The following is an 18480-nucleotide window of genomic DNA, read 5'->3' as shown; positions in this document are numbered from 1 at the left end:
TGATGATGTCCTCCTCATACACTGTTTTCGTAAACCCCAACACCCAAGCATGGGCACTCTCCACTTTCAGTTTTCTGCCCACTTTCTTCCTCATCATAATATATACTATTTATATATTTGTAATAATATTGCATCTTTCAAAATCAAATACAACAAACTTCGGTTACGACACCTATGTTGAGTTCTCGTTTGACTAAATTCAATTCTCTGTATGGTCTTTAATTTTATTTATTTGTGTCTCCAATGTATAAAAAGTTTTTGTTTCTATATAAAATGAACAAATTCAGTTGGCAATATCCTTCTTTCTGAAGTAATTGATTGAAAGTGGCTCATAAATTATCTGTAGGAAAAATGATAAGGCCCAATAACTATATTGGTCTTATTAGTCCATTAAGAAAATGGATTTCTGCAAGCCCAATTAAAAATAATGGCGCTCGAATATATTTGATTGACCCGTTTAACTAAATGAAGCCGACCCGGATAATAGCCCGATACCATTTTTGTTATAGAGACCTATGCTGAACAGCCTCAGCCTCTCTCTCATTCTCGCGCTCCTTCTCCAAGCTTCCTCCCCGACCTCTTGTTCGTTCCGGGGACCAGACTCAACTGTTACTCCGGCGGGCGGTTTCTAGACTTCTAGCTTTGAAGGTAACAATCAGAAATTAGAAATTGCTTGTAGTTTGTTTGTTTGGCTTTTCTTTTTTAACTTCTCAAAATTGTATGAAGTCTGTCAGAGTCGCATAATTTTCGCAGTGTACAGTTAAGCTTGAATCCCTTTTGGTTTTCAATTTTATGATGGGGAACCGTGGTATGTGGATTAGTTATTACAGGAACAAACAAGTATGCTGGAAAATTGTGTAATTTTAACTTCAGAAATTGTGCAATTGTCAATGGAGAGATAAAACGAAACACACACTTTAAATGTTGAATTATATGTGGCAGACATTTCAGTTGAGGCATTTCTTGGCAATAGTTGTAAGTATTATTTTTGTAATATGGTGGCGGCCTTGTTTTTACTAATAGATGTAGGCTACTTCAATGTCGAAAGGATTTAAGATATATGTTCATCTGGATAGGTTATCTTTGGTGTGAGTTGCTCTTGACTGTACCCGTCCATATCTTATAGTAATTAAGCATTTGATATCTGAAAATGACACCAATGTGCAGGAACCCTCCATGGCAATCATACCTTGTGGAAGTACTTGGGTGATCCAGTTTAGACTTCAACCTCAGTTTTCTTCGAGGCCCTCTGTTACAAATAAAGTATCAACCTCCCTGCATTTGTAAGATTTTAATTGACTGCTCCTTTGGAAGGTTTCAGTAGCTCTATGTAAGGCCCTAGTTAATTATTCCCTTGTATATGTGTAGCTATGGCAAATTTTGATGGACTATTGGATTTTTTTTTTTTTTTTTTTTTGTGTGTGCACATTGTATTTTTCTGTTTGTGTAGTCATGTTCTATGATATGTCAATATTGTGGCCTCTTGTAACGATCTCTTCATAAAAGGTGAAGGTCTCTAAACTTAAGAAGTAGGCTAGGATTGTGTTAGTTCTGATTAAATACTTTCTTGAAAACAGTGGATTATTTTCTGTACTTTGGTTTCATTTCCCCCCTGACGGATCCATGTTTTGTTTCATTGTATTTGCTCGTACCGGAGAGACTTGGTGGCGTCAAGCAGACCGGCCCCCGGTGGTGTACTCACAGCGAGCTAAGGGGTCCTTTTATTTTGGGCTTATAGTGGCTCTTATAGTATTTCATCATCTTATTACTTATTTCTTTTTGATTGGTCTTGTGGTTTTGCCCGGCCCATTTATGAGTCCTTTAAATATTGCTATTAAGTTTTCTAGTTTGCACTTGAGAAAAGACAGCCTAGGGTTAATTACTACTGTGTTTTGGTTATTCATTCGCTTGAATAAAGTTATCGAATTTTCACTTTGTAACATTTGCATTCATCAGTAACTGTGTATTGTCTGTGGTAAAAGCTGATGTCTGGTTTATTGATCAGAAAATTGCCTGAAGCATATAGACTCATTTCCTTATGGATTGTATTAGAATTTAGGTTAATGTTTAGGCAAAAATTTGTTATCCTGTTTTAGCTTTCTGTATCTCATTCTCACCATCTCTCACCTGTGGGATTTTTTTTGCTTGCAGGGCACCGAACAGGGTCAGATCATTGGCATCACAGAGTTCAACTCTTTTCTCTCAAGAATCATTGAATGTACTTTTCAGTTTTGGCTCATTCAACAATCCATGTTCGAGAAGAGGGAGTCGGTTTATTGTTAGAGCTGACAAGGTAGGATATCTAGTATATTTATGATTTATAATTATTGTCCTAGAGAACTTCTTGCCTACCTTTCTTTCATCTTGGTCTTCATAGATATACTGATCCTGGAATCTTGTATAGCTTTCCTCAGAAATGTTATGGCATCTTTTGTTTCTGTAAAAGAAAACAAGATCTAATCTTTCCCTTTGTTGTTCTTTCTTTTTATCATACATTGTTACATACGTTAATTGTCTTTCCGTCACAGGATTACTATTCTGTGCTTGGAGTGTCTAAAAATTCTAGCAAGTCAGAGATCAAAAGCGGTGAGCAACTCGTTATTTGACATGAAGATATGTATTTTAAATCTATTTATGCTGATCAATTGCATCAAATTCTAAATGTTTGTTTCGTTGTTGCTAGGATTCATTTGTTTCGTAGGATAATCTGATTTACAAATTCCCTATTCATTTGTTTCGTAGGATAATCTGATTTACAAATTCCCTATTCATTTGTTTCGTTGTTGCTAGGATAATCTGATTTACAAATTCCCTATTCATTTGTTTCGTTGTTGCTAGGATAATCTGATTTACAAATTCCCTATTCATGCCTGTTTGATTGCCAACTGTTTCTTACCACACACAACTGTTCTCATGGGATTTCATACTGCATTCATATTTCCCATACCATTGGTTTTCTGCTCTTCATTTGACAAAATATTACTCCCTCCGGCCACAAACTAACGTCCTACTTTCCTATTTGGAATGTCCAATAATTATTGTCCTCTTTCTATTTTTATACACAAAAATTACTCTTTTACCCTTACTTTATTTACTTTTTCATTTTATATACACAAGAATAAGGGCAAATTTGTCATTTTATAACAAAAACCCTAATTACCTAAAAATGTGTGTAAATATCAAATATGACATTAGAAAATGGACGGAGGGAGTATTAAATTTGTTAAGGAAAAGCTGACACTGTAGGCAAACTATATTTATAGAAAATTAGTTCCTGATTTTTGTTCCCTGGAAGTAACTGATTTCAAATTTATGTGGTCCTGCTCTTATAGAAGAATCCATGCCTGATATTTACTTGTGATCTCTGCCATAAAATTCAGTTTCAACACGAACTCTGAGGATATGTAGTTAAGTCTTTTTAGACAAACTGGTTATTTATTTATCCCTTTGTCGTTTTATTGTCAGTAATCTTGTCTTTCTTATTTCACAATTGACTTTGAAACAGAGCCCTTCTTTATGGAAGCTGGATTTTTAGAATCTGTCTGTGGGGTTCTGGATAGAAACAAATCTTTGAGCACTAGACTTGTGCATGATCCATAAATAGACTCCTTTCGGCAAAGTCATCCATTTTTCATCCGTTTGCTAGCAGTTAGTTTATGTTCTACATTTTTATATATATTCTTGAATTTAAGTTTTAAATTTGCCCTCCACTTGTGATCATGCTCAACTATTCTTTCTTCATTAGGAAGCCATTCAAGGGTTTACAATTATCTTTTATGACAATCTTGGTAGATTTATGTAAAAATATCTTTATTTGCTTTGTGATTATTCCAATCCTTTAGGGGTTTGATGTGATTTAACAACTTGAATAACGTTTTACTTATATGTTCTTTTTCTTCAGCATATAGAAAACTGGCTCGGAGCTGCCATCCAGATGTGAACAAGTAAGTCAGATGTCGCTTTAGGTTTAATTGACTAACAAGTTAGTATAACTCACTTCCTTAAATGGTCATAGTAGAAGAGCATTGATGCATCATTTTGGGTTTGCATTTCACGGAAATCTGAATCCTTTGACATTCAGCTAATCTTGTGATAATATGAATTAAAATTTTAAGAGATACTGGAAGAGACTTCTTCACTATCAATATATCTTGAAACAATCTAACCTCTCCAATGACTTTTGCCAACTTAGCTAAAAGAAGAGTCAAATGAAAAACCTTATAATGAACCATGATGGTTGTATTACCGATATTTGAAATGTTATTTAGGTCTTTGAAGTTCTACTCTGACCAAATTTACTCTTACTGCAGGGAACCTGGTGCAGAAGAAAAGTTTAAGGAGATTAGCAATGCTTATGAGGTAAATTACAATAATCTCACTTCTGTATGATGCACGTCGTTGATCCAGATCCTTGTTTTGCCAACCACCAAACATACTAGTACATTTTAATTCATTCTGTTTGATTAACAGGTTTTGTCTGATGATGAAAAACGCTCCATTTATGACAAATACGGAGAAGCTGGGCTTAAAGGTGCTGGGATGGGCATGGGGGTATGTTTTCCTCTTTTGCTGTCGGAAATTATACAATAAAATCAGTCATTCTTACATATATGCTGTCTAATCACAGGATTTCAGCAACCCGTTTGATCTATTTGAGTCATTGTTCGAAGGGATGGGAGGGATGGGCGGTATGGGCATGGGAGGGAGAGGCTCTCGGAACCGAGCTACAGAAGGGGAAGATCAGATCTACAATCTGATTTTAAATTTCAAAGAAGCTGTATTCGGAGTTGAGAAGGAGATCGAAATCACCCGCCTCGAGAGCTGCAGCACCTGCGATGGATCCGGGGCGAAACCCGGAACACAGCCGTCCAAATGCAGCACCTGTGGCGGCCAAGGGCAAGTCGTGTCGTCGGCAAGGACACCTCTCGGCGTCTTCCAACAAGTGATGACATGCTCCAGCTGCAACGGAACCGGAGAAATCTCGACTCCTTGCAATACATGCAGCGGGGACGGCCGAGTGAGGAAGTCGAAGCGAATCAGCTTGAAAGTTCCTGCCGGCGTGGATTCCGGCAGCCGGTTGAGGGTCCGTAACGAAGGCAACGCCGGGCGTCGCGGAGGCCCGCCTGGCGACCTTTTTGTTCTCATCGAAGTTCTCGCCGACCCTGTCTTGAGAAGAGATGACACCAACATTCTCTACACTTGTAAGGTTTCTTACATCGATGCCATCTTGGGAACAACTATTAAAGTGCCAACTGTAGATGGGATGGTCGACCTTAAAATCCCAACCGGCACACAACCTGGTACGACCCTGGTTATGGCGAAAAAGGGTGTTCCCCTTTTGAACAAGAGCAACATGCGAGGGGACCAATTGGTTAAGGTGCAAGTCGAGATTCCGAAACGGATTAGCTCTGAAGAGAGGAAGCTTATCGAAGAGCTTGCCGATCTAAACAAGGCGAAGACACCCAACAGCAAGCGATAATCCTCCGGTGAGGTTGGATTTTCTTCTACTCTCATGGTATGTTGTCTTGTCTTGCTTGTGTTTTCCGACGTTGGAATCTGAATTCATACACATGCGTGAAACCTTAAAATTTTGGTAATGTTCTGTCATGGTGAGACATCATACACATTAGCGGTTAGAGAAATCACAGTAGTGTGCTCCTATTCATATAAAAAGTATCGAATGTGTACTTATTTTACCAGTAGTGATATCATATGCATGCTATGGCTTACTGAACGTGCCGATTAGTTAACATTGTTTCGGTATGATTGATGTTGCAAGACAATAATGTGCCTCTGTGTTTGTATCAATCAAGAAATGTTGGAAACTTGCATTAACTTTGTTCATGTTCATATAGATATATATATATGTGCCTGTGTGTGTAAATATTTTCCATATGGCCCAAAGAATTTTGAAAAGGGACATTGCATGATATATCTTATCTTAAACCCACCCACCTACGCAGTTTGGTTATGGTCATCATCATGACACCACTTGAACTCTTCATTTGGGGGACCAAAACCCAGAATTTCATACATAAAAAAGAAAGATAAAGAGGACTTAAAAGCAGGGTCAAATTAAATTCTAATTTTAATTAGTCACAAAGGTAAAGATTCGATTTTTATTTCATCAATCCAGTTGGCACACGTGCGGCGCTAATGATGTTTACCACTATAAACCTATCGCCTATACAATCATTCTCTCCATTTGTGTCGTTTTAGCATAACTATATTTAATTCTCTAAATAATTTACTGTAGCTCAATAAAATTATTTTCTCTTATTGGCTCCTTATATATAAATATAAATACATGTTTCTTTATAGCTTTTGCTTATGCGTATATTCATGACTACTAATTATAGTACAAGAAATATTATTGGGCTCTTAATAAAAAAAAGTACTCCTGGTGGGCCACCCCGCTCGTGCGATCATGCGAGGTTAGGCCCATTCGCCTTACCGCCAGGCCCACAGAGAACACCGAGAACGAAGGTCCCTGGACTGTGAGGACCCGAGAAGAACATATCGTTGATAGTTGTCACAGGCCTTCGAGTCCGGGATCGCTTAAGGGGATCGCCAATGCCACGTAGTGCTGTTATAACCTCATTCAGATTTAACAAATGGAACTGTATATCTCTAAACTAGGACTGATTCATTTCACTAACTTTAAATTAGTTGATCTCATAAATAAAAATGAAATCTTGCAAAGAATGAAGAAATAAATTGACATTGCACATATTCTTTCTGACCCATTATAGTGTACACATACATACACATGGTGACATCCAAAGCTAACCTAATTAGGTCCTTTTATGGGGTCACCCAATCAATCCTCAAAAAATAAACACTACACATTGATGTGCAAGAAAGTAAGCAAAGTTATCTATCAGAAAGCACTCAAAAGAAAATGAAAAAGAAAAGAAAGGAAAGAGAATTTTTTGAAAAAGGTAATTATATAACTTAAGAGTCTATCTATTATATATTGAAGCTCCCTCTCTCCCTCCTTCCACACACTACACTCCAAAGAGCTCAAAAGGTTCTCCAATAGGTTAGCCATGGCTGCAGAGAAGGTGGAGACTGTTGTTGCCGGGAATTACGTGGAAATGGAGAGGGCAGAAGAGGATGAAAAGTCTACCAGCTCGGCCAAGACCACACTGTCAAGGATGTTTTGGCATGGTGGTTCAGTTTATGATGCTTGGTTCAGCTGCTCATCAAATCAGGCACATTTCCCAACCCCAAATCCCTAAATTATATACATGATTCTGTTGTTGTTGTGAAATTGAATGAATAAATAAAGAAATGAATGTTGTCAGGTTGCACAAGTGCTGCTTACACTGCCATACTCATTCTCTCAACTTGGAATGGTGTCTGGAATTCTGTTTCAACTTTTCTATGGGCTGATGGGGAGCTGGACTGCTTACCTCATCAGTGTGCTTTATGTTGAGTACAGGACTAGGAAGGAAAGGGAGAAAGTCGATTTTCGAAACCATGTCATTCAGGTATCTATCTATCATTTCAAGATTCTTTTTTTTCTTTTTCATCAAATATATATAAGAGTGAATGTGAATGGTGCAGTGGTTTGAAGTTCTTGATGGTCTACTTGGGAAGCATTGGAGAAATATAGGCCTGTTTTTCAACTGCACTTTTCTTCTGTTTGGATCTGTGATTCAGCTCATTGCATGTGCAAGGTACTACTACTACACTTTTTTTCTGGTTAAGTTTAATTCTTGATCATCCATCTATTTCCCAATTTAACAAACACACACACACACATATGTATATATTATATCATAGAATAGTCACAACAAGAAAGGGATTGAAAGATATTTAGTGGTGATTAATATTTACTTGACTTGTGTTGGGTGGATTTTGTTTTGCAGTAACATATATTACATAAATGACAATCTTGATAAAAGAACATGGACATACATATTCGGAGCTTGCTGTGCCACAACTGTCTTTATCCCTTCATTCCACAACTACAGGATTTGGTCATTTTTAGGCCTTATTATGACATCTTACACAGCTTGGTACCTAACTGCTGCTTCCCTCATCCATGGCCAGGTGCACATACACTCATTCTCATTATTAATTACATAACTCCTTTTGATGAATATGATATTTAATTAATTGCAAAAGAATTAAAGTGGAACTTTGGCTGGATGTGGATAACAATTAATATATATAATTAAATAGTAGGGGTGGGTTGTTGGTCTGCATAATTAATTAATTATTAATGTATTTGAAATGGTAATTAGGTTGAAGAAGTGAAGCATTCAGGGCCAACCACAATGGTCCTTTACTTTACTGGAGCTACAAACATTCTTTATACATTTGGTGGACATGCTGTCACTGTGTAAGCTTCTTCATTACACATGCAACTAGATGATATATATTATCGAAATCCTAATACTGTTATTATTGTTGTTGATGATGATGATGATTGTAGGGAAATAATGCATGCAATGTGGAAGCCACAAAAGTTCAAGCTAATATACTTGCTAGCAACCATTTATGTTCTAACATTGACTCTTCCATCAGCAAGTGCTGTCTATTGGGCTTTTGGGGATAAGCTTTTGAACAGATCCAATGCTTTGGCTTTGCTCCCAAGAACTGCTTTTAGAGACATTGCTGTAATCCTCATGCTCATCCACCAGGTCCTCAACTCTCACTCACTACTACTCACTTCTATTTATTATAAGTACATGATTAGTGTCAATCATATAATTACTTATAAAGGGATATTGTCATCGATGATTTTTTTTTTTTTTTTTCTGGCAGTTTATAACATTTGGATTCGCGTGCACCCCGCTGTACTTTGTGTGGGAGAAATTCATAGGCGTGCACGAGACTAAAAGCTTGATCAAGCGCGCCATAGCCCGGCTGCCGGTGGTGATTCCTATATGGTTTCTGGCAATTATTTTCCCATTCTTTGGGCCAATTAACTCCACAGTTGGATCACTTCTTGTTAGCTTCACTGTCTACATCATTCCAGCCTTGGCACATATGATCACTTTTGCTTCTGCCTCAGCCAGAGAGGTATATATATATCAAAGAAAAAGCAAGAAAATAGATATGAAATATCCTAATAAAGAACATGCATCGACATGGAGATATCTATCATGTCACTTTACTACAACATGTTAGGCAGGCAGGCATGCAATGAAATGGACAGCTCTCCACAAAGAGTGTTAAAGCAAAGGGAGTATTAATTATTGATTGTGGGTTTTTGATTTGTGATGAATGATGTCAAGATTTGCCTTTCATATTTGATAGATAAATAGTATAGTATTTCAGATATTTAATTAATTAATGATTTTGGTGTGCAGAATGCAGTGGAGAGGCCACCAAGATATGTTGGGGGGTGGGTTGGATTGTACTCAGTGAACATATTTGTGGTGGTGTGGGTTTTCATTGTTGGCTTTGGATTTGGAGGGTGGGCAAGCATGGTCAATTTTGTACACCAAATTGACACTTTTGGCCTCTTCACCAAATGCTATCAGTGCCCCAAACATGCATAAAGATTAAGGTTATATGTATATGGCTTGCAATTGACAGTGGTTATTACAAGTCAAGAAGAAGAGAAGTTGTGGTAGTATATTTTGTCAGAACTATACTTATGTAAGTGTGTAAAAATTCAAGATTGTCTTTGTAGGACCAGCTTTGGTTAGTACTTTCTTGGGACATCATTCCCTCTTCTGTTGAAGGGTTTCTTCAACATTATAAGTGTGCCTGTTGATGCATGTTTGTGTTAAGAAATTAATGTAATTCCCTTTGTTTTTTCGGGATCACTATATATATGTATGTATGTATGTTTCTATTAATTATACATGTGTATAGATAAAGCTAGTCACATGCATTTGGTAATGTTTGACAAATTGGTGCTTAATTAGTTACATTCACTGAACTCCATTATTGGATGGATATATGCATATCATTGGTATAACATTCAATCAAATTCTTGAAAATAAGGCAATTCCAGATCACACACACATACCAATATATATATATATACATATAGATAGATATGATTAGGCCCCATAAATATATGATTCATGCCACATAATCATTAGTTTTCTGCCTAACTAAATTGACATGACATCTTACTCTCTCGATATTATTCAACCACCAATTCACATGCTTTAGAATTAGATATGATCAACACAGACATATATTTGATCAAAGGAATTGATCTCTATCACAATAGTATTATTACACATATATAAAACTGTAAAAGACACATGCAATCTTCTTTAAATCAAAAGCTTGAACCCACAAGAAATGCCTTGTCAATATCTTCTTTAAAAAGCAGAAACAAACCAATCAATCCATTGAATCCAATATAATTCAACCAAGAAATGAATAACAATAAATAATAACAGATGGCATACATTATATATATATATATATATGATTTTGTTGGTTGGATTTATTCAGATTGTAAGCATATGGAAATGGGAACCAAATCTAGAAGATGGCCTCCAAAAGCTAAGTGAGGATAAGGAAGGGAATGGCACACATATGACTTGGACCCCTTTCGTTTAATCAGCAGCAGCAGCAAATTCTTCTTATTCTTCTTCCCTTAGCTTGCAATGAATGGCCTTTTCCAGACAACATGTGATCATTTCAGACTTTATATGCTCATCAACACAATTAGGACAACTGGGTCTGGACATCAACTTGTGTTAGGATTTATGGGAGCTTTGTATTTGTTTGCATGTGCATTGTTTTTCTTGATCACACCATTTGGACATGAATTAGTTGAATTTATCTGATGGTGTCAGCAAATTTTTATGGGCCTTTCTTGAATTAATTTGGTTTCTTGAGCCAAGCATTTGTCAGTTTACACTCTGAATATCTATCACTAAATTAACCCAGATTGCAAACATGTGAGAGTGAAAGACAACAGAAAATTAATCAAATTAAAACCAAGCAGATAAGACCCTCCCCATTTCAAGAATTACATACATACATATATATAATATATATATATAGATATTCTATGGAAAACCCTGTTTGAGACTGACAAGATAAAAGGGTTTAGATTTATAAAATGAAAAGTTTTTGGGGACTGTCAATATCAAGAATCTCTGGACACTACGCTACACTGGCTGCTTTATGTGCTTTGTTTTCTCTCTTCTCTTATTTAATTAATTTTGATTTATTTATTTATAAGTTTTTGTATATCTTTAAACATGCAGATTCCTTTTCCCATTTTAGACTCTGTAAATTATCACAAATGCATGTGGAAACTCAGAGTGGTTCAAGCAGCAAATCAACCAAACATGGCCTGGCCCCCTTCTTGGGAATGGGTCATAAAGTTGCTCACCCCGTTATATATCTATTGATTGCATTAAAATTAATATATAATACCCAGGACTGGAGAATCCATATTTCCATTAATGTTATTATCCTAATGTTTATACAAATGGTCTATGTGATTTCATAATTTTAAACCCTTAACAAGTAATTCCGACACAAATAAGTCATATATATATATTGAGTTCAATTTTTACATTATGGTAATTTCTAATCTTCTTCAAATGGAATTTATTCTGAAGGGCCAGCCCAATAATAATTAAGGAGAGCCCAATTTATTGGCTTAGAAGTCCAAAAAGGCCCTTTAAACCCTTTTGATTTTTTTATTTTTTTAAAAATTTCATTTTAGCCCATGCACTATTGGACTTAGTTTATATTTTTGCTTCACATGAACTGTGGGAAAAATAAGAAATTAGGAAAAGAAAATTAATGGCTTTCATTTAAAGAAGAGTCGTTAAAGGATGTGAAGGATAACTAATTTGATCCAACAGGAGAAATCTTGGCATCTTCAACGGCAGATTGAACAATGTCATCTACATGATCTCCAACTTCCTGAACCTGCAATTATCATTTAAGTTGTTTTCTTGAGACATTTCAGGACATCTATGATCTGCTGTGAATTTTTAATGAAGAACTAACATATATACCTTGTCTATGACATCGTCGAGGCTATCAGCAGTCTTGGCTGTTGCTTCTGCAGCATCTTCAACAAATTCGACAAGATCTCTTATCTTGCCTTGTGGAAGATCATCGATTATCTCTTCTGCAATCTTGTCTACTTTTCCGGCCACTTCCTCCACAGCTTCAACTATGTTCTCCACTGTCTGAACTGCACTTTCAATTCTGTCTGCACATTACGAGCAGTGTGTGTAAGTAAGTACCACCGACATGGATCCTTTTTTGTTATTTGTTCTTTTCTTGATCGTCTTACGTTTGAAAACCCCTAATGGAGCCCATATGTTGGTGAAGAAAGGAAGAATGAAAGACACTACCAATCCAAGAATCCCCCTCCTGCTTTTTTCACCAAGATTGTAAAAGATGTAAGAAAAAGGGTCTGTCCGAAAATAGGGTTTGTAGTTAGTTAATTAGTTAGTTCATCGGAAAGCTGAAAGCTTTTTCCTTACATGGAATTTGAAGAAGGTGGGCCTGAAGGGGGTGGACCTCCTGGCACAGTATTAGAGGACACCCGAAACGATTTCCTAACATTAGACAGCAAAACCTTGATGAATTTATGGCGATATTAATCGAAACCTTAATGCTTTAATTAAGCATACACAAGCTAGCTATTTCAGATCTGAAACTGCACTAACCTTCGATTAATTTGATGAAAGTCAACTCCCAAGAAACTGATCTCATTCTTCCACTTTGAGAGAGTGACACTGGAAATCGGATTCCAGGACAAACCTCCAGGAGTCGTTGGTATTCTGGGACTTGCCTTGATACCCTCGTGCCCAATCATGCTTGACATTGAACTTGCCATTGTAATAACTCAGACAGTGGGATTGGTAAAGATCTTCTTTTTAATTTCAATTTTATAGCAACACAAATTAAAGGCTGGAAAGAATTCTTTGTTTACAGTCCCACTAGGAGCTGGGATGATTACACCAATTGCTAACCAGCAATTATTGAGATCTGAAGAAATATATATTAAAAAAAGAAAAGTTTAGTCACTAAACAGTGGATTAAATGAAACACATGGCCTTGGAATAGTCAAATTTCTCCAAACTTGTTTTTAAACTTTTAGTCCATAAATTTATAGCAGCAGCTTGCTTCGTACCCTTTTTCTTGGTGCACTTTGTTGTTACAAAAAGAATGATCATGGATGTCTTCTTCTTTATTATTATTAATAAAAATAATTACTACTACTATTAGAGTTGACTTTATGAACAGTTTAATGTATATTTTAGTATTTTTAAAACTTTAAAATAGTAACAACTATGTAATGAATCAAAATTATTGATGGATATGATTATTTTATATTTTATTGGTGAACAATAATTTTTTTGGGAAAAAAATATTCAACTATATACAAAGATATTTAATTTATATTCTAAATAATTACAAACAGATTCTTCTTATTTATTATTGCAGGCCCATCTCAAGAATTTTATGTGTTCTTGAGCAAAGGGATTCCAATCCAAGAGGTCTTGCTATCTATTAACGGTTTGTTAATATACTTGAAATGGTATGTGGTTGGGCCTATCCTTCTTACAATCGGAAGACGAACCATTCATCTTTCTTGTACTCGTCGGTTTATTTGTTTGTCGATCGTGTGAATCAATCGAGGAAGACGCTGGAAATCCGCCGGTGCTACCCATGGCGTACGTTGAGAGAGGTACTCGTATTTGTCTCTCGCAAATGTTTAGATAAGATTATCTGAAGTTTCTTTAGATTTTCTGTTAATTTGATGGATTGTCGTATTCTGAGGACTTTTTTGGTTCCCAAAATTGCAACTTTTACCGAGATATGTCGAATAATTGGTTTGTTGAGTTGTTCGAGTAGTGGAGAGCATTGTTGTCCTTCCTTTTAATCGAAAATCTCAGTGGTCTAACACTTATTCGCTTACTCGGTTTATAATCTCAGAAGTTTTGATTCTGTTTGGGGTCTTTTATGAATTAATTATTGTTGGGTTTGGCATCTTGTAACACCATTGAGCTGTTGTTGTTCACGTGGGATTATGTGGTCTTGGTTCTTATAATTGATCTTATTGTAATGCTACTAGTTTAGTAGCTACTGAATGGAGATCATTTATACTTTCAATTAATCTTCCAGATCTGAGTTAAACTGCAAAGGATTATGGATCATCATAGCCTAGAAATGGAATCTAGACAAAGTCATTCTTTTGGTCGGCTGAGTGCTGCTAATTCTTCGAGGCGACAATCTTTATCATCTGCACAATATGATGATACCATTGAAAGTGAGAGTGTCTCAGAGGCAGGTGATATTGGGGATAGGATTCTTCACAGCAACCGTTGCAGTGCAAGTGGCCGGAGTCACTTCTCCTTAGATAACGGTTCAGTGGTTCCAATTCAAGATAATATTCTGTCGTCTACCTCTCTCCCATCACATTTGGAAAAGTTGCCCTCTCCTTCTGTTGATTTACAAACGGATTCTGAAGAAAATAAAAAAGTGAGTTTTATTGGTGTATTGATCATGTCTCTTTAGAGTATAATGAAGATCCAGTTGAGAATATGTGACTTGGTAAAATTTTAGATTGTTAACTTTATGAGCATATCATTCGAATTTTATGCAGGACAAGAAAGAAGTGCATTTTGTATTGCAGTATGTTTCATATCTTCTTACACTTGCTGTGTTTGGAATTCTTGGGGTAACCTTCTTTTAGTATCAAATGAAATTGAAAAAACTACGGTGTCGAATTTCTGAAAGCTTTGTGTTTTTCCTTTGGGCCCATGTTAAGGTTCTAGCCAGATATTGCCTCCAAAAACTCTTTGGACCGGGGGTAATTGGTGCAACAAGCGATGGAAGCTATATGTACCTGGATCTTCCTTCGAACATGGTTGCTCTCTCTCTCTCTCTCTCTCTAGCACACACAAATACTTGTTAATACACTTAAATTGTAGAGTATGATGCTTTGATACAAAACAAACTGCATCAAGCATTCGAGTTGAAACTGATATTTATGGTTTAGGTTGGTTCATTTCTGATGGGCTGGTTCGGTGTTGTTTTTAAAGGAGATATCTCCATGGTTTCAGACCAACTAGCTATTGGATTGACAACTGGTTTCCTTGGGAGTCTTACAACTTTCAGTGGTTGGAATCAGAAGGTGCTCGACCTCTGTATTGAAGGTCACTGGATCTTTGCCGCGCTTGCTATATTTATAGGTAAATTACATATGTATAAAATGTATTGCACATATTAGTATTAGTTGAGTACAGAAACTCACAGGATGTGTTTTGTTCATAAAACACAGTAACAATCAAGGAAATACACTGTTTGGCGAAACTTTTCCATAATGAACTTAACATTTGTGATTCTTTTTTCTCAATTTTGACAGGTTTGTTTTTAGTTGCCTATTCGATTATATTTGGTATCGAGACAGCCAAGGGATTTAGATGGCTATGCAAGCATTCGAATATAAAATCCTTCTTCGGCATTCCCACTTGCCTCCGTGCTTGCAATTTAAACAAGTCTAATTGCCTTCTGACAATTATGGCAATGTTTCTATTGATGCTTGGCTTGCTGTGGGGCTTGTTTGGAGCTTTAGCTAAAAATAACTTTGAAAGTGGCGGTAGCAAGGCTCAGTTGTTCTTAGCTTGCATGGTTGGACCTTTTGGTGTTTGGATGCGATGGTTCTTAGCGCGTTTTAATGGTCGTGGCTTAGGAATAGCCGGCCACGTAAAATGGATGCCACTTGGAACACTTGCTGCCAATGTTCTTGCAGCTTCTTTGATGGCTGCACTCACCACTTTGAAGAAAACAGTAAGTGTCCTCTCTGAACAATTAATTTGAAGATATGTTGAATGTGATGTGTTTCTTTCTTATATTTATTTCAAAAAAATACAGGTAAAAACTAAGAGTTGTGATACAGCAGTGTCAGGGATTCAATTTGGGCTACTTGGTTGTCTCAGCACAGTTTCAACTTTCATTGCTGAGTTTCATGCAATGAGGGAAAGCTTGCATCCATGGAGGGCCTATGCTTATGCAATGGTTACTTTTGTGTTATCATTTCTCTTGGGAACACTTGTATACTTGGTGCCCGGGTGGACTAGGGGATACGACTAAGAAAGAATATGAATTCATCGATCAACTTGGCCGGACTGGTTGTGTAGCTGGAATGATCTGATCTTGTGCAAAAGTTGTACCATTATCATGGTTTTAGTAGTCTTCTTGTATGTCAAATCCTGTCTCAGTATCATATCCTTGTATTAAACTTTCAGCTAAATGGATTTCACCATGCTATAATTGCAAAAGTCACAATTCCAGTTTCCCTTTTCTGCCCAATATTTGCTTTGATCATCCAAGCCCATTTCAATTTCAGAAGTAACAAAGCGGAAATGCCATGACAGTACGACTGAAATATGATGAACATTCTTGATTTCCATTTCATATGCATAGCACATTATTTAACAATAAGGAGTTTTTAAGATTAAAAATTAACAACCATACTTAAGTTCCAAAGCACGGGATATGTATGTATTCAAGTGAGGTATTACATTTTGGACAGCAAAACATAGACTCACAAGATCAAATATATGCAGCTTCCAAGAGACAGTGTTAGGGTAGATACTATTTACATCAACCTCCACAGCAAGAGCCACATGCCGGAAGTGCACCTGGTGATGGTTAAAGATTAAATATATACACACATGTCAAAGTTAAGTAAGACGCAACAAAAGGTCATTGTTATATTGTCGGTTGATAATAGAGGAAGATTAAAAGAAATTAGTGCTTACTGTGATCAATCCCCCTAACATTGTCCATTCCTCGAGGTGGCCGGCGTGGACCAGGACCACCACCATATGGACCACTTCCAGGGCCTCCTGGGCCGCCACCATCCCATTTCTTCCCAGCACCGGATCCTTTCCTGTAAGCTTCAGTCTTCTCCATCTGCAGACAGGTAAATAGGAATGAGCATGATGCCATCACAATGCAATTGGTAGTTCTTTTATATGGTGGAACCTAAGATCATACCGAAAACATTGTTGCAAAAAAGATCCGAATGAAGTTCACAATGGCCCAAAAGAAATCAGTGATAGTTCTCAGTCGCCAAATTGATCTCTTAGATTTGACAACACCTGCCAAAGGAATTTAACAGGCTTATTTATCATATAAATCCTTCCTCGATCTAGAAAACCATACAAATTAAGCATCTAACCACCATTCCAACTTCAAAGCATCTTCCTATTCAATCAATTGAAACACTTCAACACTCTACTTTCTCCATCTCTTATAGAATAAGGATGAAATATCAGATACTTCATTAAACATTGTATAATTCCATAATGTGCACCAAAGATCATATAGGCCATTGGTATGGCAAACATATGAAGAGCACTTCACGCTCCAGTTGGATGATCCGGTTCATGCAATATTTTCAATAACAATCCTCTTTTAAACTTTAGTGGAAGCAATAATACCGTGTAATATGAAAGGACCTAAATTTGATGAAATTCTTGGCTCTTTCCGTAATGATTCAGATAAGGATACAGCATTGTTAAAGCAGTTTAATTAATGTATTTAAAGAAAAAAATAGTAGTTAAATCAAGATTAGATGGTCTCATACGTATAAACTATCCAGCTATTAATTGCACAACCTAAAAAGAATCAGTTCTCCACCATACGGCATAATATGAAGTAATCCTCAACTTTTCTTATGCAGAAACCTTTAACACGCGATTACAAAACTTGGCCATACCCCGATCCGAAACCACAAATTTTGCCCTAATACAAGATCGCCCCTAATTTAACAAAATGTCAATCACATGGCAACGCATGAAACATTAAAAATGATTGATCCGTCAAATTATTCAGAATATATGAAATAACTCAATATATCGCAGCCAAGTATTAGCAATGTATTGCACGGAAAATTACGGTCAACAAACCCAATTACTCAACGCAGATCTCGGTAAAAATTGAAATTTGGGAACCAAAAGGTCCTCAGCATACAACAATCCATCAAATGAATAGAAAATCTAGAGAAACTTCAGATAATCTTATCGAAACATTTGCGAGAGACAAATACGAGTACCTCTCTCGACGTACGCCATGGGTAGCACCGGCAAATTTCCAACGTCTTCCTCGGTTGATTCACACGACCAATAAATAAATAAACCGACGAGTAATAATTCCTTGCGACCGATACCAGCGGAGCAACCAATTAAACGATTACACGTAGTCTACAAAGTATGACGTGTTCGGGAAGAGTCCGCACAGGAAATACAGTGTTGTACTGTCCAATGACTCCTCGCCACGCAAGTACTTGTTATCATCTCATTTCGTGACCATCTTTTATTATAATTAAAAATAAATATTTAATAATACAATATACTAATATAAAAATTTTAAGCACATAGGAGCATTCGTATTTTGTATTTAAACTTGTTTAAATATTTTTTAATTTAAAATATCAACATTTATGGTTGAAACAATTTTACTCACAGCTCGATTGAATAATGGTCGATTAAGATCTTTGCAAAATGTTGC

General features: G+C 36.5%; 5 protein-coding genes across 8 annotated transcripts; 3 read left to right on the top strand and 2 right to left on the bottom strand.

The window, feature by feature from the left end:
* Positions 1-488: 488 nt before the first annotated feature.
* On the top strand, positions 489-5835 carry LOC127246631 (chaperone protein dnaJ A7A, chloroplastic-like). Of its 2 annotated transcripts, XM_051268106.1 has the most exons (8): positions 489-648; positions 1168-1283; positions 2152-2293; positions 2529-2586; positions 3902-3944; positions 4311-4359; positions 4471-4551; positions 4628-5835. In XM_051268106.1, the coding sequence occupies exons 2-8, from the start codon at positions 1177-1179 to the stop codon at positions 5477-5479; spliced, it is 1332 nt and encodes a 443-aa protein (XP_051124063.1). In that variant the 5' UTR covers positions 489-648; positions 1168-1176; the 3' UTR covers positions 5480-5835. The 2 variants fall into 2 exon arrangements, with proteins under 2 accessions (XP_051124063.1, XP_051124064.1); XM_051268107.1 differs by lacking the exon at positions 489-648 and having other exon boundaries at positions 1210-1330.
* Positions 5836-6874: 1039 nt separating this feature from the next.
* Positions 6875-9818, top strand: LOC127246997 (auxin transporter-like protein 3). The gene is made up of 8 exons (XM_051268690.1): positions 6875-7214; positions 7308-7493; positions 7570-7682; positions 7875-8058; positions 8253-8350; positions 8444-8651; positions 8776-9033; positions 9324-9818. The coding sequence occupies exons 1-8, from the start codon at positions 7050-7052 to the stop codon at positions 9513-9515; spliced, it is 1404 nt and encodes a 467-aa protein (XP_051124647.1). The 5' UTR covers positions 6875-7049; the 3' UTR covers positions 9516-9818.
* Positions 9819-11587: 1769 nt separating this feature from the next.
* Positions 11588-12925, bottom strand: LOC127246799 (uncharacterized). 2 transcript variants are annotated; one of them, XM_051268371.1, is made up of 5 exons: positions 12624-12925; positions 12438-12512; positions 12245-12327; positions 11961-12160; positions 11588-11871 (listed from the first exon to the last, which is right to left on the bottom strand). In XM_051268371.1, exons 1-5 carry the CDS (start codon positions 12791-12793, stop codon positions 11788-11790), a joined length of 612 nt encoding a protein of 203 aa, XP_051124328.1. In that variant the 5' UTR covers positions 12794-12925; the 3' UTR covers positions 11588-11787. The 2 variants fall into 2 exon arrangements, with proteins under 2 accessions (XP_051124328.1, XP_051124329.1); XM_051268372.1 differs by having other exon boundaries at positions 12245-12324; positions 12624-12923.
* A 472-nt stretch (positions 12926-13397) lies between these two features.
* On the top strand, positions 13398-16260 carry LOC127246388 (fluoride export protein 1). Of its 2 annotated transcripts, XM_051267720.1 has the most exons (7): positions 13399-13648; positions 14086-14442; positions 14567-14641; positions 14732-14830; positions 14963-15155; positions 15329-15753; positions 15838-16260. In XM_051267720.1, exons 2-7 carry the CDS (start codon positions 14110-14112, stop codon positions 16054-16056), a joined length of 1344 nt encoding a protein of 447 aa, XP_051123677.1. In that variant the 5' UTR covers positions 13399-13648; positions 14086-14109; the 3' UTR covers positions 16057-16260. The 2 variants fall into 2 exon arrangements, with proteins under 2 accessions (XP_051123678.1, XP_051123677.1); XM_051267721.1 differs by lacking the exon at positions 14567-14641 and having other exon boundaries at positions 13398-13648.
* Positions 16261-16353: 93 nt separating this feature from the next.
* LOC127246389 (uncharacterized) lies at positions 16354-18180 on the bottom strand. The gene is made up of 4 exons (XM_051267722.1): positions 18026-18180; positions 16966-17069; positions 16728-16881; positions 16354-16607 (listed from the first exon to the last, which is right to left on the bottom strand). Exons 1-4 carry the CDS (start codon positions 18042-18044, stop codon positions 16570-16572), a joined length of 315 nt encoding a protein of 104 aa, XP_051123679.1. The 5' UTR covers positions 18045-18180; the 3' UTR covers positions 16354-16569.
* Positions 18181-18480: the final 300 nt, after the last annotated feature.

Source organism: Andrographis paniculata, unplaced genomic scaffold (genome assembly GCF_009805555.1).
Source record: "Andrographis paniculata isolate CXL003 unplaced genomic scaffold, ASM980555v1 Contig30END, whole genome shotgun sequence".
Taxonomy (NCBI): Eukaryota; Viridiplantae; Streptophyta; class Magnoliopsida; order Lamiales; family Acanthaceae; genus Andrographis; species Andrographis paniculata.
Note: the sequence above shows the minus strand (reverse complement) of the source record. Positions and strands in the feature narration are given on the sequence as shown.

Bases quoted from the DNA above. Each gene is read 5' to 3' on its own strand.
- LOC127246799 (XM_051268371.1), bottom strand. From the start codon at position 12,793: ATGGCAAGTTCAATGTCAAGCATGATTGGGCACGAGGGTATCAAGGCA. The intron at 12,513-12,623 runs GTTAGTGCAGTT...GTCTAATGTTAG, and splicing joins TTTCATCAAATTAATCGAAG to GAAATCGTTTCGGGTGTCCT. The intron at 12,328-12,437 runs GTAAGGAAAAAG...TGGTGAAAAAAG, and splicing joins CCACCTTCTTCAAATTCCAT to CAGGAGGGGGATTCTTGGAT.
- LOC127246389 (XM_051267722.1), bottom strand. The intron at 16,882-16,965 runs GTATGATCTTAG...ACCTGTCTGCAG, and splicing joins TTTTTGCAACAATGTTTTCG to ATGGAGAAGACTGAAGCTTA. The intron at 16,608-16,727 runs GTAAGCACTAAT...AACCATCACCAG, and splicing joins TGTTAGGGGGATTGATCACA to GTGCACTTCCGGCATGTGGC.
- LOC127246388 (XM_051267720.1), top strand. From the start codon at position 14,110: ATGGATCATCATAGCCTAGAAATGGAATCTAGACAAAGTCATTCTTTT. The intron at 14,831-14,962 runs GTTGCTCTCTCT...TTTATGGTTTAG, and splicing joins TGGATCTTCCTTCGAACATG to GTTGGTTCATTTCTGATGGG. The intron at 15,754-15,837 runs GTAAGTGTCCTC...AAAAAAATACAG, and splicing joins TCACCACTTTGAAGAAAACA to GTAAAAACTAAGAGTTGTGA.
- LOC127246997 (XM_051268690.1), top strand. From the start codon at position 7,050: ATGGCTGCAGAGAAGGTGGAGACTGTTGTTGCCGGGAATTACGTGGAA. The intron at 7,683-7,874 runs GTACTACTACTA...TTTGTTTTGCAG, and splicing joins CAGCTCATTGCATGTGCAAG to TAACATATATTACATAAATG. The intron at 8,059-8,252 runs GTGCACATACAC...AATGGTAATTAG, and splicing joins CTTCCCTCATCCATGGCCAG to GTTGAAGAAGTGAAGCATTC.
- LOC127246631 (XM_051268106.1), top strand. From the start codon at position 1,177: ATGGCAATCATACCTTGTGGAAGTACTTGGGTGATCCAGTTTAGACTT. The intron at 1,284-2,151 runs GTAAGATTTTAA...TTTTGCTTGCAG, and splicing joins GTATCAACCTCCCTGCATTT to GGCACCGAACAGGGTCAGAT. The intron at 4,360-4,470 runs GTAAATTACAAT...TTTGATTAACAG, and splicing joins AGATTAGCAATGCTTATGAG to GTTTTGTCTGATGATGAAAA.